This window comes from Lissotriton helveticus, chromosome 2_1 (assembly GCF_964261635.1).
Source record: "Lissotriton helveticus chromosome 2_1, aLisHel1.1, whole genome shotgun sequence".
In the NCBI taxonomy this organism is placed as follows: domain Eukaryota; kingdom Metazoa; phylum Chordata; class Amphibia; order Caudata; family Salamandridae; genus Lissotriton; species Lissotriton helveticus.
Genome location: NC_136059.1, coordinates 157,900,837 through 157,916,468, shown reverse-complemented (window position 1 = coordinate 157,916,468; position 15,632 = coordinate 157,900,837). Strand labels below are relative to the sequence as shown.

The 15,632-nt window shown below is 48.4% G+C and overlaps 1 protein-coding gene across 7 annotated transcripts in view; it reads left to right on the top strand.

Moving 5' to 3' along the window:
- UNC13B (unc-13 homolog B) overlaps positions 1–15,632 on the top strand; it is a 3,555,093-nt gene that overhangs the window by 2,789,413 nt on the left and 750,048 nt on the right. For all 7 annotated transcript variants that reach the window (XM_078674667.1, XM_078674666.1, XM_078674664.1 and 4 more), the window contains one exon: positions 3,399–3,525. In XM_078674667.1, coding sequence (XP_078530793.1) covers positions 3,399–3,525 — 127 coding nt within the window. The remainder of the gene's footprint in view (positions 1–3,398; positions 3,526–15,632) is intronic.

Here is a 15,632-nt window from a genome sequence, read left to right as displayed (position 1 = left end):
CGAAAACGCATCATGGCAGTATCATGTGTGCTGGATGTTCCAGACAAACCAGATCTGTCTTCAAAACCATCAACAGCAGCAATTGTAAATCCTTTCTTGGTAAAGTGATTTGGAAGTAGATTCACAAGACTTTACAACATGAGCTGCTAACGAGTTCCTGCTCCGCACTATGTCATTATAACTTATTGGTGCACCAATATTATTAATTGAAGTGATTCACTCTCTACTTTTGACCTTGTCATAGATTGCATTGGAAATAATCATTTGTAGGCGAGTTTTCTTTTTGCTGTGATATAAATAATAAAACATGATTTGAATATGACAGTACATCTGCACAGCATAAACCTGTTGGTTCATAGGATTGTCTTCCACTTCTTTGCTTGTATCTTCAAAGCCATCCTCAATGTTGACTTCTATTCCGAAGTAACCCTTTCCGTGCTCATGACGGTTTCACGCCATCATGAGTTACGGGCGGCGTGTGCTCATGACGACATGGAGCCGTCATGCCGCTGCCGCTCCTCCCACGCGCCACTTATTCCCTGCCAGTGCAGGCTAATTAATGAGCGGACGGGGTAATGACGGCACCACGGCGTAATGAGCACACGCCGCCCCTGACTCATGACGTCGTAGAGCCACCATAAGCGCCGCTCCCGCCTCCCGCCTCCTAGCCCCTCCCTCCCCCTCCCCCATGCCGCGGCGGAATTCACACCGCAGGGAAGGGGTTAAAGACTATAGTTTGTAACAGTTTTGCTTTGCTGATATTAAGCAATGATTTGCAGAGATCTGGGGCGTCGCAACATTTTTAAGTAAGTCCAAAATCGAAATCTTTCAGGACATTTTTAAAAATGGTTCCTACTGATTTTACTGCATCCTGTGATCTTATTTTGGCAGCAAGAACTTCAGAGTCAAATCAGCGGCGAACAGCGTAAGTGGCTCATTCTTTTTGTTAGACAGAATTCGGTCATTGTCGCTTGAGCTTCCTAATCTGTGACGTGGGTTGGCACAACTGTTGAAACATTTTTAATTCATCGGGTCATGGATAGGTTGGATTTATGACAAAGTGTATTGTCTTGTGTATACTCTCTTTTTCTCTCCTCATTTACGGTCTTGTCTTTTATTTGTTATATTCTTGTGTACAAAATGTATATCTTGTAATAATTATGTGATTGCATTTCCAATTAATGTGTTTTTAAAGACTGATAATCCTTTTTATATGCATTGAAATCGAAGAGGACAAAAGAGAATATTTTTAAATAAAGCAGTTTTTATAATTGTATATGTGTAACCGTGTAGTGACACACTATATTTAAAAATATACAGTTGTAGTTTCTCTCCCCTGCTGCAGATGGATGCGGTGTTTGAATGAAGGTTGTGTGGAAATTAGGCAAATCTGACTCTAACATGAAAGGTTAATGGGTCTGCCAAAGGAAAAACATATATTCTTAATTGTACATTCTCACCAGGAAAATCTAAATTTCATTATTATGGGTCAATACAGTTTCATCAAGGTTGAACATTATTTCTCTGATCTCACTAATTGTGAACCTGTAGCCAGCACTTTAGTGGCTTTAACACTTCCTTTGCTTTTTCAAAGAGTGCAAACTTAGCTGAAGGCTGGCAGTTACGTTGCTGCTGGGAGCTCATTGTACATTCATATTTTTGAATGAAAGCACACTTGCAGTTCGGGTGGGCATACAAATCCGCTGCAAATACATTCACCTCATCGTTTCGATAAGCTACTCGGCTGAAATCATCTTGGAAGAAACTAGCTGCAGATAAAAACGTATGCCCTTTGAGACTCACATACTCTGTACTTTATTCTTTCATCAATCCCTGTGGCCCTTGTTCTGGTTAAACCACAGATAACACACTGAAGATCCTCTGCTTTCTGACCAATTGTTGGAGATGGACAAGGGGTAGCCATCGATCTTCTAAGTGGATGGGCATTCGGTTTGGTTGGTTTTGCTTTCTCAGAAGACTTTAGTTCTTGTTGTGGTTCACTGGTTCCTGCTATTTTTTGATGAATTTTTTCTAGGCTTTTTTTCCATTGTAGCACTTGTTGTTACAGTGATAAAAAATTCAATCCTTTTCACCCATCCAGTTTCAATCTTATGTGAACATCGTCTTACCGTATTTATGCAACCTCTTGAACTCTGTTCTGTCCAGCCGCAGTTGATGTTAGCTTTTCTTTTGAATTAGTTTGCCATATGACACATTTTTCTTTGTTGAAGGAGTCCTCAGATTTTATAGTTCGCAACACTCTTTAAGGAGGTAAATATCCTCTGATACCACCTGCTTTGCTTACGTTTACGTATTTGAATCAATGAAAAACCTGAAACAAAAACAATATCAAAATAAATTACCAATATGATGGCTAAAACACATCATTTTAGATCCGCCATTTTGGGAAATAGCAGAACTGTTGTTCTGAAGCGTTATTTACTGTGTCTATAAGAGTAATTGTCTCCCAAATCCTTCATTTTTACACCAAAATGAACAATAAAGGTGTCATGGTTCTTGGAATATTACATCATCACTGCAGCACATCTGGCATTTTTTAAAATGTCGACCAGAAAATTTTAGCTCAGATTATCAAGGCCTACCCAAGCTAAATTACTTCTCTAATGATAGGAAAATACAAATCAAAAGCGAAAATTTCTGGACAGCATTATTTTTACAGAGGTATATATCAAGGGGCCAAGGCTGTTGTGTTAGTGAAAGCAGTGTCACAAATATTCCGATCTGACCACTCACATCTCCAAAGCAGCTTTGAGAAGCAGATTCTAGCCATACCAGGAGGTAGGAGGGTATCTAGTGAGAGGCGAGAATTAATATAGTTGACACATCGAATCTTGCCTCGGTTTTTTTTCTCTCACACTGCTCTTTCCAGGTATCCTGTGGTACGGTCCTTTGTTTTTTTCTGCTTTATTTTCTCTTCCTTTGCCCTTTTTTTCTGTTTTCTTTTCTGACTCCTCTTCTCTCTTTCATTTCCATGCTGCATCATCTTGGTGAGACTCCTTTTAGCACAAAGTCCATCAGAATTGAGCTAATAAGGAGCTCACCTGCTGGTCATCTTCATTTCAAAGCTTAGATCTTTTGTCGAAGGGCCCTGTGGCCACAGTACCTTTCACACTGCGCAGTAGATCACTACCTAGTCATAGTTGTTCTGGAGAACTTATTCAAAAGTGCCTCCCACGCAAAGGGCTTGGAATCAGCCTCTGGAGATGCCCCCAACCAAGTTTTACATAATGTAGGTCTGGGTGCAGACTAAGGGAGTTTGATCTCCTTGCAGTAACTGATGTAAAGAATAATGAAGCAGGCAGAACTAACAGCCACTGGGGTAGGATTCTAGCTGGCGATAAAGGGTTTGTATTAATGGTCTCTGTTTTCCTTCACAGAGCATGAAAAGAATCGCCTGTGTAAGAGCGCGGACTACATGAACCTTCATTTTAAGGTGAAATGGCTGTACAACGAGTATGTGCGGGACCTGCCTGCTATCAAAGACAAAGTGCCAGAATATCCTGCGTAAGTCTGCATGCTTTCCATAGGCTACATAAGTATACAGCCCCCCCTCTCTGTGCCAATCAATGTACTTTTCACCGCCCATCCCTAGAGAGCAGATTAACGCATTACTAACCATTGCACTGTAAAGAATCGGTGTATTCTGGCAGAAAAGCTGTTCCTACTAGAAATTACCCAGTACATTTGCTTATCAGATTGATATGTTTAGTAGTTGTATTAGCCAGTTCTCTCCTCACCGATTCCCCACTCCTTCACAGTTTTGATATTTTGTACAAACCTCTGAACCCATGTTTCATCCTATGCTCCCGATGGTGCCAATCAGTGACCCTGTCTTTACGCTATCAAGACCTGTGCCACCTTCCAAACACTTTCATTTCCACAAAGATTGTCTTAGTACTGTTATAGAGGCTTAATGGCCTAATCTTGTTTGTTTTTTATTGTTCCAAGTTGCACAAGCTAGCTTGTAAAATGAGTTTACAGCATGGGTAGGGGGTGTTAAATGTTTAGTAATAAATGACCAACTTAATTTAAGGTGCAATCAGGAGTAGTCTGCCTTTTATACTTATGAATGTGTGGGTGGCACACATACATTCTATTTGTGTTTGGCGTCTCTATGCATTCTGTCTTCAGTACAATCCTAGTTTTTTACAATAATTATTCCCTTTTGCCAAAGTGCATTGTTGGCTTTATTTAAATTCCCAAATTAAGTCTCTAATATGAACACTGTGTCTACCCCATGTACTTATCTGACTCAATATTCCCTGAAACGATATGGCCCAAACTGTTGTTTTCACATAAATCTTCACCAGGAGAACTGTTGTTCAAGGGAATTAACTTATTTTGTATTGGAATGTTTTAGTATTTATGAAGCAGTCTTGAATAGTTCAACTTGGTGCGGGTTTTATTTTCTAGAATGTCTGCAACAAATGCTTTCAATGACTTTATAAGAGTCAGTAGCGGCTGGTCTGCAGACGAAGTGGTGAGACTTGGAGGCTGACAACAGATGACAGGGAGGTGGGGGGTGGAACGACCATGAATAAAACATTTTTAACAAAATAGGAGAAAAAGAACTTAGCCGCCACCCGGTGCTCTTTTACGGAGTCTGTGTCCTTGTTGCAGCTTACATGCTTACAGTGTCCCCTGTGGCCCGTCTTGATGCTACTCTCATGCTTGAAAGCAGCATCAGGATCAGAGACGTTTTAAAGCACGGGCAAAGTGGGATCTGGCCCAGGGCCCAGCTTTTCAGGGGGCCCCCTGATAGAGCCAACTCTGTTCTGCTGAGAGTCTTGCTCTGATGACCTTTAATGTTTCTTATACAGATGGTTTTAAACACCAGTTCCCTTTAATTTATTTTTAATGCAAGTAATGTGTGAGTCTATTATAGACGTTTTCCACAGAAATGTTGTGTTTATGTTTAATGTAACATCCATAAAAAAGTTTGTTTGCAGGATCTCACATATGAGAAAATGGTAGGGTGTCACAGAGATGATTTGCAGTAAAATTAGTGAGCTGCTGCTGTAATACAATATTGAAAACACGACACTATACCTGAATATTAGATGTAACAACTTTAGAATTTGGACAAGTGTGCCTGACCCAAAGAGGGCATTAAAGACCTGAAATAGCACTATAGATTCAAAGCTATTCCAAATAGGGGCCCCCAAAATACGTTGGGCCCCGGAATTGTCATGAGCTCTGCAAATTTCTGCTCTGAGAGAGACTGTGAGCCTGTGTTTAATGTCTCCAACCCAGCAGCTAGGTTTGAGACAGCTCGGTGCGCATGTCAGTTTGGGCGTCCAGATACAGCCGGCCAAACCAACATGCGCACTGCCCACCACTCTCTGGTGACTGCACTGCCCCTGCGATTGCCCCACCCCCAAGACAAGGAACCTCTTAATAGAACCTGAAATTTTTACAAGTTTTGTAGGGGGTGGGGGGGGGGGGCGGGGGGGGTTCCTCTGCCATAGCATAGCATCAGCCACAGCTAAGAGTGCTCACACACACAGTTGAACTGGTCTGACTGGGGTGATCTGACTTAGACATTGGAGTTCTGGTAGTGATGTGGCATCTATCGAATCCCTAGTGTCGGTTTTGTACAGTTGCGCTCTGTTTTCAGCCTGAACAGTTTCATCCATGAAAGCACGTTGGCTTTCAGCATCTCCGACCACTCCTCATTGTGAAATGTAAAATTGGCCAGACATTTTAGAAGAATGGTTTTCTTATTCCTGATGCCATTAAAACCTTGCATCTGATAGAGGCTATTAGCCGTAGATTCCTTAACGTAGAATTATCGCCAGGCGTGAGACTGGATCCGGAAAATAATTTATTTACCCCAGCATCTCTGCGTGCCAGGAGGGCGGTACCGCGTGACTCTGCCCTGACGTCCGCGGGCGTGATGTCAGCGAGGTCACATAAGCCTCACCCGGCGCGCTGACGTCAGTTTTTCTCTTTTCCGCGTGCAACACGGATCCGGATTGTGTCCTGGCCTGTTTTCACGCCTTCTCTTCACGCTTTGCGTTTTCTGGAACAGTGTGTGAATGCCTTTGAGCTTCAAGACGTGTACCCCCTGTGCACATCAGATGTCGGCGACGGACCCTCACCCGATATGTATGTGGTATTTGGGCGAGCACCATGACTCTACAGACTGCGAAGCTTGTCAGCACCTTAAACCGAAGTCCCGGCAGGGGGACGCCGGATGAAATTGCTGTCGGCCCGCTTGTCCAGGTCAGTGCCATACCAGCGTCTGTCCCATACCTCGGAGGCCAGGAACCGCCAATTCCGTCTGCGGCATTGCCCCGCGGCATGGCCCCAAGGGCGTCTCTCGCAAGCTGGTAGGTCCTGTAGTTTGTCTCCGAGGTCTTGTCCTCCTTCGGCGGAGGGTGCTGGTTCCCCTCGGGACGTGCCCCGCCAGTCGCCACCCTGTCCACCATTTCCTGGCGTCGGGGCAACTAGGGCGCCGTCCCGTCACCTAGGGAGGCTGTGAAGAACCATTCGACAATGGACTCACGTTTGAGAAGTAGACAAAAGCTGTTGCCGCTGTCTGTTTCGGGCTCTTGCGAGGGTTGAGACCCTTGGTTGGTTTTTTTCCCCCTAGAGTCCGTCAAACCATTGTTCAGGCATCCATTCTCTCTAGGCTTGACTACGGCAACTCTCTTTATTTGGGCCCTAACAAGGCCAGTATCAAACGCTTGCAGAGGGTCCGGAACGCTGCAGCACGCCTTCTGGTGGCCTTACCTACATCCTGCTCGGTGGCACATGTGCTCCCAAAGCTTCATTGGCTACCTTTTGAGAAACGCGTTCAGTTTAAAGTGCTGTGTATCTCACACAAGATTCTGACGCACCAAACCCCGGGTGGGCTCTCTTGCCTGCTGACACCTTATGTGCCGGGGCGAGCATTGAGTTCTGCTGACCTTGCGCTTGTCTGTGCTCCTCGTGTTTGGAGAGCAAGGACTGGGGGCCGTTCCTTCCACTTTTTATCGGCAAAACTTTGGAACTCGCTCCCAGCACACATTAGACCTATTCCCAATCTCTTGGCATTTCATAAAGCTATAAAAACTTGGTTGTATCCACTCACAGATGTTTAGTTTCTTAGGCTGAGCTCTCTTGCTCTTTACTCTGGGTCTCTGGTTGCGCGGGGACGCCTCGTCGCTGAGGCAGCCATGCGCATTATAAATCTTTTTTTTTTTCCTTTTTTTCTTTTTTTTTTATTATAATGTGTTTTTTGGGCATTTCAAAGACATACATACAGAGGCCAACTAGGAAGGAAAAAATTAGGCACGTACAGAAAGAAATCGACATTTCAAAATTACATCTTGCACATATCCAACAATTAATTTAAAATGTGTCCACGATACGATCTACCAAGGTGACAAGTATCAGTAACTCCCTCCTCCACTATGCAACATCACTCCTCCAGCAATAGACCTGTGTATGGTATCTGGGCCCCCAGCCGGGATTCCCGTAATTAGGCATCCCATCATCAGCATGTGGTGTTGTGTCTGCCTGTGTCTCTACCACCTCCCTGTCGCTATCTGTCACAGTTCAAACAGTAGATACCTGTGTAGCACCTTTCTCCAGGTATAGCGCCCAGTAGTTCTTGGGTCTGTTACGGGGTGGCAGCAGCTTGCTATATAGTTCGGTTTGCGTACAACAGTACAGCATATCGCGTGACCACCCAGGAAGGGTTGGGGCCGGGCCTCGCATCCAGGTTAGTGCAATGCCCCTTTTTGCAACCATGAAGGCCATTTCCACCAGTCATCTATGTTCAGGGAGAATACCTTTAGAGTATCCCAATAGGGCTAGTAGGGTGTGGGTACTAGTGTCAGCCCAGTAACTCTGTTCACTTCGCTGTAAACTGCAGCCCAGTAATCTGATATTCTCTGGCAAATCCAAGCAAGGTGCCAAAAATCGGCGTTCTGCTCTCCGCATCTTTCACAACTAGGGTTGTCCCTAAGTCCATAGCGAAACAGCCGCGCAGGGGTGTGGTATACTCTATTCAGAAACTTAAAATGCACCAAACGATGTTTACCGTTAAGCGACACCCTCTTTACATTCGCACAACAGTAACGCCAGCGATCTTCAGGGAGGTCAATTGCCAGGTCAGTCTGCCACGCTAGTCTAGGCTTAGTGTAGTCAGTTGTGCGTTCAGATGGTGTTATGCGATACAGGTTCGTTATTAATTTAGTCGGGGACTTAGCATTGACAATGTATTCGAACGACAGAACCACCTGAGTTTCGGCCATATCCTCGCCCAGTAGTGCCTTCAAGGCTTGTCGGACTCTATGGAACTGGAAGCGGGGGAGAATACCCCCCGAGAGCGCCCTCCGATTCCACCTCCTCCCAGGTGCGTGCCCTGCCGTCCGCGAAGAGGTCACCCATGCAGGAGATACCAAGCTTAGCTAGTGCAGACAATACTCCCCTATCTCCGCAGGGTCCAAGCCACGAGCACCAGGCCAGGAGCGCCCCTGGAGCATATAGCAGCGAACAGGCCTGCGCATCCATCAGGTGGTGCCAGGCACGCGTAACAACATTCAGAGAGTCAAGAATGCCCGTCCGCCTATCCCTAGGGCAAGATAGCAGCGCCGGCAGCATGGTCAGGTCAGCAACAATCGATTCGATGCGGAGGTGTGGAGTTTCAGCTGGGCCATGAATCCACCCGTAAGCATGCGCACCCTGAGCAGCTCGATAGTACAGTTCCAAATCAGGAGCATTCAGTCCCCCTTCCTCATAGGGGCGAATAAGTATATCCCATGCCACCCTGGGCTGCTTCCCGGCCCATGCCAGCCGCAGCACCAGCGAATGCAGTTGTCGAAAGAAAGCCCCTGATAGGACCATCGGTATATTACTAAATAAGAACAGGAAGCGAGGTAGTACAATCATTTTCAATAGGGATATACGGCCCATCAACGACAAGGGGAGTTTTATCCACTTGTTCATGTCATCTTCCAGCTTGGACACGGCCACCCCGTGGTTCTCTCTGAGAACCACCTCCGAGTCCGTGTGCAACCGAATACCTAGATATCGAACCGAATCATCGGTCCATAGTATGGGGTATTCCGTTTCAAATCTCTTAGTGACCGGCGTAAGTGGAAACATTATCGTCTTGCCCCAGTTCACGTGGATCCCCGATAGCGAGCTGAACAACACCACCTCTCGCAGCACAGTCGGGAGGTTATCTTCAGGGTGTCTCACATATAAATGGATGTTGTCCGCATAAGTAGACACTATCAAGTAGTATTTGGGGAATCGAATACCGCTGTGACCATGGTATTCCCGCAGAGCGCAGGCCAGGGGCTCAGCCACTATGGCGTATAGAATGGGTGAAAGGGGGCAGCCCTGCCTTGTGCCGCGTCCTATACTGAAGGGCTCAGACGTGAGGGAACCGATATGGACCTGGGCCGAGGGGGAGGAGTAGAGCGTATTTAACAGTTGGAGAAAAAGGTCTCCCACCCCCATGCGGCGCAGTACCTGCCGTAGGAAGGACCACTCGACCGAGTCGAAGGCCTTCTCCATATCCAAAAAGACGGCCACCGCAGGAACATCCTGGCGCGTGTGTTGGAATGCCGCAAATACAGTCCTTAGGTTATAGGTGAGGTTGCGGTTAGGAACAAAGCCCGCCTGTTCAGGAGCTACGAGTGTAGGTACCAATGGGCTAAGACGATTGGCGATAATTTGCGCGAAGATCTTCGCGTCGACGTTAAGCAGCGAGAGAGGCCGGTACTAGGCACAGTCCTCTGGGGGTTTCCCAGGCTTAAGAATAGCCGCTATGATCGCCTCACACAACGTGGGGGGCATCTCCCCAGCCTCCGCCATCTACTCCACCAGCGCTAACAGCCTTGAAATCAATAAGTCAGCGTACGTTTTGTAGAATGACACAGTTAGGCCATCACTGCCCGGCGCACTGCCGGCTCGCATGGACGATAGCGCCCAAACGACTTCTTCCCTCTCAAACCGTCTGGCCAAAAACTCGCGATGCGTGTTAGTCAGCCATGGTAGTTGGATATGCGTAAGGTAGTCAATAATCCGTTCCTCCGCAGCAGGGCCTCTGGAGGCGTACTGTGATGCGTAAAAATCCCTAAAACGGTCCACAACCTGCTCATCAGTGAGGGATTCCCCAGTCTGAGTGGCGTACAATGTAGGCATCGTTGTACATTGTCTGAGCTGTTTCGCCATCCGTGCCAACACTGCCCCCGGGTGCTCACCCTCCCCGTACGATCTCGCAATTGAGTACTTTCCCAAGTGTTTCACCTCGGAGTCTGCCTCCTCGTGATATTCACGAATCGTTTGAGCTAAGTCCTGGAGAAGCTCTGCACTAGGATCATGCAGACGTCGCGCTTCGATGTTCCTGAGCCTGTTCTGTGGAGAAGTGTGGCTCAGGGGTTAGAGGCAGCAGACCCGGAAGCTGAGATCGGTCCTGGACCAGGGTTCAATTCCCCGCCTCGGCGGGGTCTTGGGCTAAAAATTCCACGGACTCGATAATTCTCGCCCCGATGCCTCCTCGACTCACGGGTTCACACTCTGCGACTCTGGGCAATAGCTTGCTTAATCTCCACAACGGCCCCTCGCGGCGGGATGCCTGACTTTCACCTTGTGGATACCCTGCTATCTCACAGGGGAATACCAGGAAGGGTTCCCTAAGCAAGCGCCGGGAAACCCACTGCGGGTAGCTGTGCGCTATATAAGCTCAACTACATTTACATTTACATTTTCTCTAGCAATGCCAGCCGGCCCCTGATCGACTTAAGAACACCCGCCTGTTTGGCAATGGCAACTCCGCGTATGTATGCCTTGAAGGCCTCCCACACGGTCAAAAAAGAGTCTACCGAACCTACGTTCTTGTCGAAGTACTCCTCAACAGCAACAGTCAGCTCCTCTCGGAAGGCGTCATCCAACAGCGCTTAAGGGGGGAAACACCAAGAAAAAGGAGGGGGACGTCGCACCGGAGTTCTGAGGGTGACCAATACTGGGGAATGGTCCGAATAGGTACGTGGTAACGTCATGCACGCCTGAACGTGAGCAAGAATGTGTGAGGTGGTCAACCAATAATCAATACGGGTATGGATATCGTGCAGGGCTGAATAGTGTGTGTATCCCCCCTGTGTTGGTTGTCTAGTCCTCCATACGTCTTGCAAGCCCAGACTCAACATTTCCGTCTCCAAAACCCTGTCAGCAGCCGAGGGACGTCTATCAGGGCCATACGACCTGTCAAGAGCGGGCTGCCGGGCCATATTAAAATTTCCTCCTCATAGGACGTGTTCCCCACAGAAGTCGCGCACCTTTGAGGCTAATATCAAATAGAATGCGGGGCAATCAAAGTTAGGGCCATAAGTGTTGACTATGTGTAAGGTCATTCCCTTTCCAGAACATTTCGTGATGACGTAGCGTCCCTCCCCGTCAGTGGCAATCGGGGTCAGTGTCATTGAGGCCTTAAGGTTCACCCAGGTCAAAACTCCCCTGGCATGTGAAGTAAATCCAGCAGCGTGTATGTTGTTATGTAAACCTCGGTATCTCAATGTAGGGCTGTCAGGGCGCAAGTGGGTCTCCTGCAGGAGTGCTATGTCTATCGCATGTCTCGTGAGGTATTGAAGCAACCGTCTGACCTTCCGGTGGTCATTCAGGCCCCTAACATTCCAGGTCAGCAGCGTTATCGTATCAGTGGAATGAGTCTTCTGTGTCATAACAGGAAGTGACGTGTGTGTAATCGGAGAGATGTCTCCGTCCGCACCCGTACCAATTGTATCAGTTGTAGCCTGTCCATGCCTCTAAAACACTTATGCAAACTAAGAACAAAGAAACAGTCTCCATCTTCCATTTTGCGCACCAAAACCATGCCATGTAACCCCCCTGCCGATCCGTCCATGCCTGCCCATCCCCAACTCGGCCCCGACCTCCCCCCCCACCAACCCTGGATCCCTCAACAAACCCCCTCATGATTTCTGGACCCCCCCTCCACACTCCCCCCTACTCCCCGTCCCAGCAACCTAGGGACAGAAACAAAGGTTAAAGAAAAAAGCAGAGAGGCCTCCACTGAGGAGGACCGCTCGTGTGGGGGTGTGCAACAAGCCGGGGCGTAGGTAGGCCGCAATTCACAAGGATACAGCAATTCCACATAGAATGTCCTGCTGCCTCAGCACCCCCCCCCCCCCCGCCTCCATAACAAATAAAAGGTGATAGCTGGTGTACGCTAGCGATTTGACAGTTATCCGTAGATAGTAGATAACATCAATGTGCTGTGGCTAACCAAGCTGCACTCCCTCTGGCCACTCTCCCAGTGTTCAAAACAGTCTCACTGCAACTAGCCTCAGGCATTAATCTTAATGCTGCACCTGTAAGGATTGCAGGCTGGTTCCGCAGGAGCGTCAGGAATCCGAAGAGAAGTCCGCAGCCTTCCCCTGCGGTCTTCCGACTCTATCAAGCACTAGAGTACGAGAGACACGCCAGGGGAAAACAGGGAAACAAAACAAGGAAAGAAGGGGGAAGACAATGTTGGCTGATGGCAATCTCCAGTAGTGAATATGGGGTGCTTCAATGAAGATAACAGGAAAACAGGTAGGCTGAAATGACAAGAGTAAACAAAACACTCTAGCTCTGCTCCAATAAATGTAATATTAAGTATGCCTGTACATAAACATATCACGTACCCCTTGTTCTTAATATGTCGCTGATTTAGCAGATGAAGGTGGAAATAAGATACAGCGTCTGGAGCTATGATAAGAATGACACAGTTATCGGAATGAGTACTATGGACTAGATGTTGTATGTTTGATAATGCTTTCATCAATCCTTCTTACTTCGACTATATTGGAACTGCCTTTGAAGACCCCTTCAATACTGTCTGGTACACAGAAGAACCTTCCATTCGTCTCTTCTGATTATGTCTTTATGAATTACCACCATCTATGAGAACCAAACGACATCTATACCATCTATTCACATGTATCAAAGATAAGGTACAAAAGATTGGTAGCGCATGAGCGCTCTTACCGTGATTCCCTGTAGTGAGGAATAGAGGCACCCACCCTGATCCACGCAAGAGTGCCACGAAATACCAAGGACGGGGTTTCCAGAATAACTGAAAGTGTTGAGGAAGATCCTGGAAACAGGGACCTTGCAGGTATGGAGGGGACAGAACGGGGACAGGAAAAAATAGGGAGAAACCTATCTGGCTAACTAAGTAAAGGAAATTCGGGAATACACTACACCGGACAGCGGAGCACAAACCCGGCCGTCAGGCGTAGAAAAAGAAATACTGGGAAAGGAAAAACTAGTCCCACCGGATGGCGGAGCAAAGCCCGGCCGCCGGGTGGAACGAAGTGTCAGAGTGCTTCGAAGGTGTGCAGAGAACAAGTTCTCCACGGAGCTGTGCCCGGCCGGATGGCGGAGCAAAGCCCGGCCGCCGGGCGAGGCACAAGGAGAAGGGGAGAGGTGAGCGGGGTACACGTTCTCCACGTAGCAGTGCCCGGCCGGATGGCGGAGCAAAGCCCGGCCGCCGGGCGAGGCACCGGAGAAAGGGAGAAGTGAATAGGCACACAGAAAAGTACGCCTGAGGCAGCAAGACGCTGCATAAATTAAAGCGTAAGCGAGCCCACAACACAGTTGATGCAGGAGGGGGCGCAAAACGCTTTACAGCTGACAACAGCAAAACACAGCCAGGAACAACAAGTCTGGAAACAAGAATAGGACGGAACCGGAAACAAGGGAAGCTTGACGCTGGAACGTGAAGCGTAGTTCCCTGTTTCCTGGTTCCTTACATACCGGTTTTCTTAAAGGGACAGCGTAGGGGAATCCCAAAGCATGACAGTACCATACATTCGGAGCGGGCCAAGTTTCGCTAAATCACATTAAACGTACATTCTCAGGGACTGGAACTTCAAATAACACTTCCCCAATGTCTCGCTCTTTATTCTTCATTCTCCCCCCTCCCGCCCCGCCCCGCCCTGCCGCCCTGCACATCCACAGGACTCAAGCGGTACATTGGCAGAGATAAATGAGGACCGCCATAAGTCATAGTCCCGACCAACAACACCAATAGCAGAGACTCGAAATCATACATCACCAGTGCATCACACCATAGAGTAACAGGAGTCTTCTTCTCGCCAAGGGTAATAGATTGTCCTGCTCATCCAAGGAGCCGTCTGTACAGTCCTCCGGCCACTCTGTCCGTGGTGATTGTCTCGTATCCTTGCGCCCTTCTTTTAGAACTTTCTGGAGCGCATTCGGGTCTGTGAATATCAAGGACTTCCCTTGTCGATTGACGCAAAGCTTGTCAGGGTACAGCATCGCGTAGTCTGCTCCCATGTCCCTGAGTTGACGTTTCATCGGCACAAACTGACGTCTCGCCTCCTGTACGCTTGCTGTGAAATCTGGAAAGAGAGATAGTGTGGAACCCTCGTAGGTCTGTGGTTGTCTGTCTCTCGCCAGCCGGAGTGCCATGTCGCGGTCCCTGTAGTTTAACAGTTTTGCTATAATGGGGCGCGGAAAGCGCCAGGTTTTGGCCTCGGGCCCAGGGTGCGGTGTGCTCTCTCTATTACAAACATCTCTGAAAAGGCCGTCTCCCCCAGCAGCTTCTTCAGAAGAGATTCAACAAACAGCTCCATGTTCCCCGTCTGCATACTCTCCGGCAGGCCAATAATGCGTATGTTGCACCTACGAGACCGCGCCTCCAAATCTTCGGCCTTGTCAAGGGTAGTCTGCGCTTCTTCCACTTCAACTATGCGGCGTTCGGACATGTTCAGGCGTTCTGCGTGTTTATCCAATCGCTCCGCCATCCGGTCCATGCGATATGTAAGGGCATCCATCTTTGTACCGAGGTAGGTGATCCCACCCTGCAGGTTCTTTTCCATGGCCATCAAAATGCTGCGAATGTCATGTTCCGCTGTGTCTTTTTCCGCAGCCATCTCCTTGCCGGTTTTCTCCGCCTCTGTAGGGGGCTCTCCGGGCTTAGATTTTTTGTTTTCAAAGGTCAATTTGGGCTGGGACCTGTCAGGGCGTCCCATGGCAGCGCTGTGGCACACTAGTTCCCCTCCGCAAAAGTCGCCAAATATACTTAGGCCTAACGAGACCAGTCGCGATGTACTGCTCATGCTGGATAGTAGCGGCCGCCCGGCAAGTCGATGAGTCTCCAAAGCATGTGGTCTGCCGGGGCGTCCCTGTGTTCCTCCCAGGGGGGGATATGGTGTGGGAGGGTGGTTGGCTTCACAGCCTCCTCTCAGTGCGATGTTAGGCCGCAGTTCCAAGTAGTGATGGACTCCACTCCTAATATCTGAGGCCTGTTCGGGGCATAAACATAGGGACCCTCCACTTCTGCCGTCAGCCGGGCTCATCCAGCACATCCAGCACCTCCATCCCCTCAGCTTCCACTGCAAAGCCTTCCTAGTCAGAACTTTCAGGCCCATCAAACGCCAGTGGGCGACAAAACTCGCCATCCTCTCCCCCACTGGTGCAACATCACATAGGACAAGTGGGTGCTACAAATTGTCCGAAGGGGCTACTCCTTCCCCTTCAAAGCTACCCCTTCAGCCATGCCACCTCAGTACCACTGTATGTTGGGGGACCATCTTGTGCTATTTCAGGAGGAAGACACTGCCCTCTTGGCCAAGGGGCCCATCGAG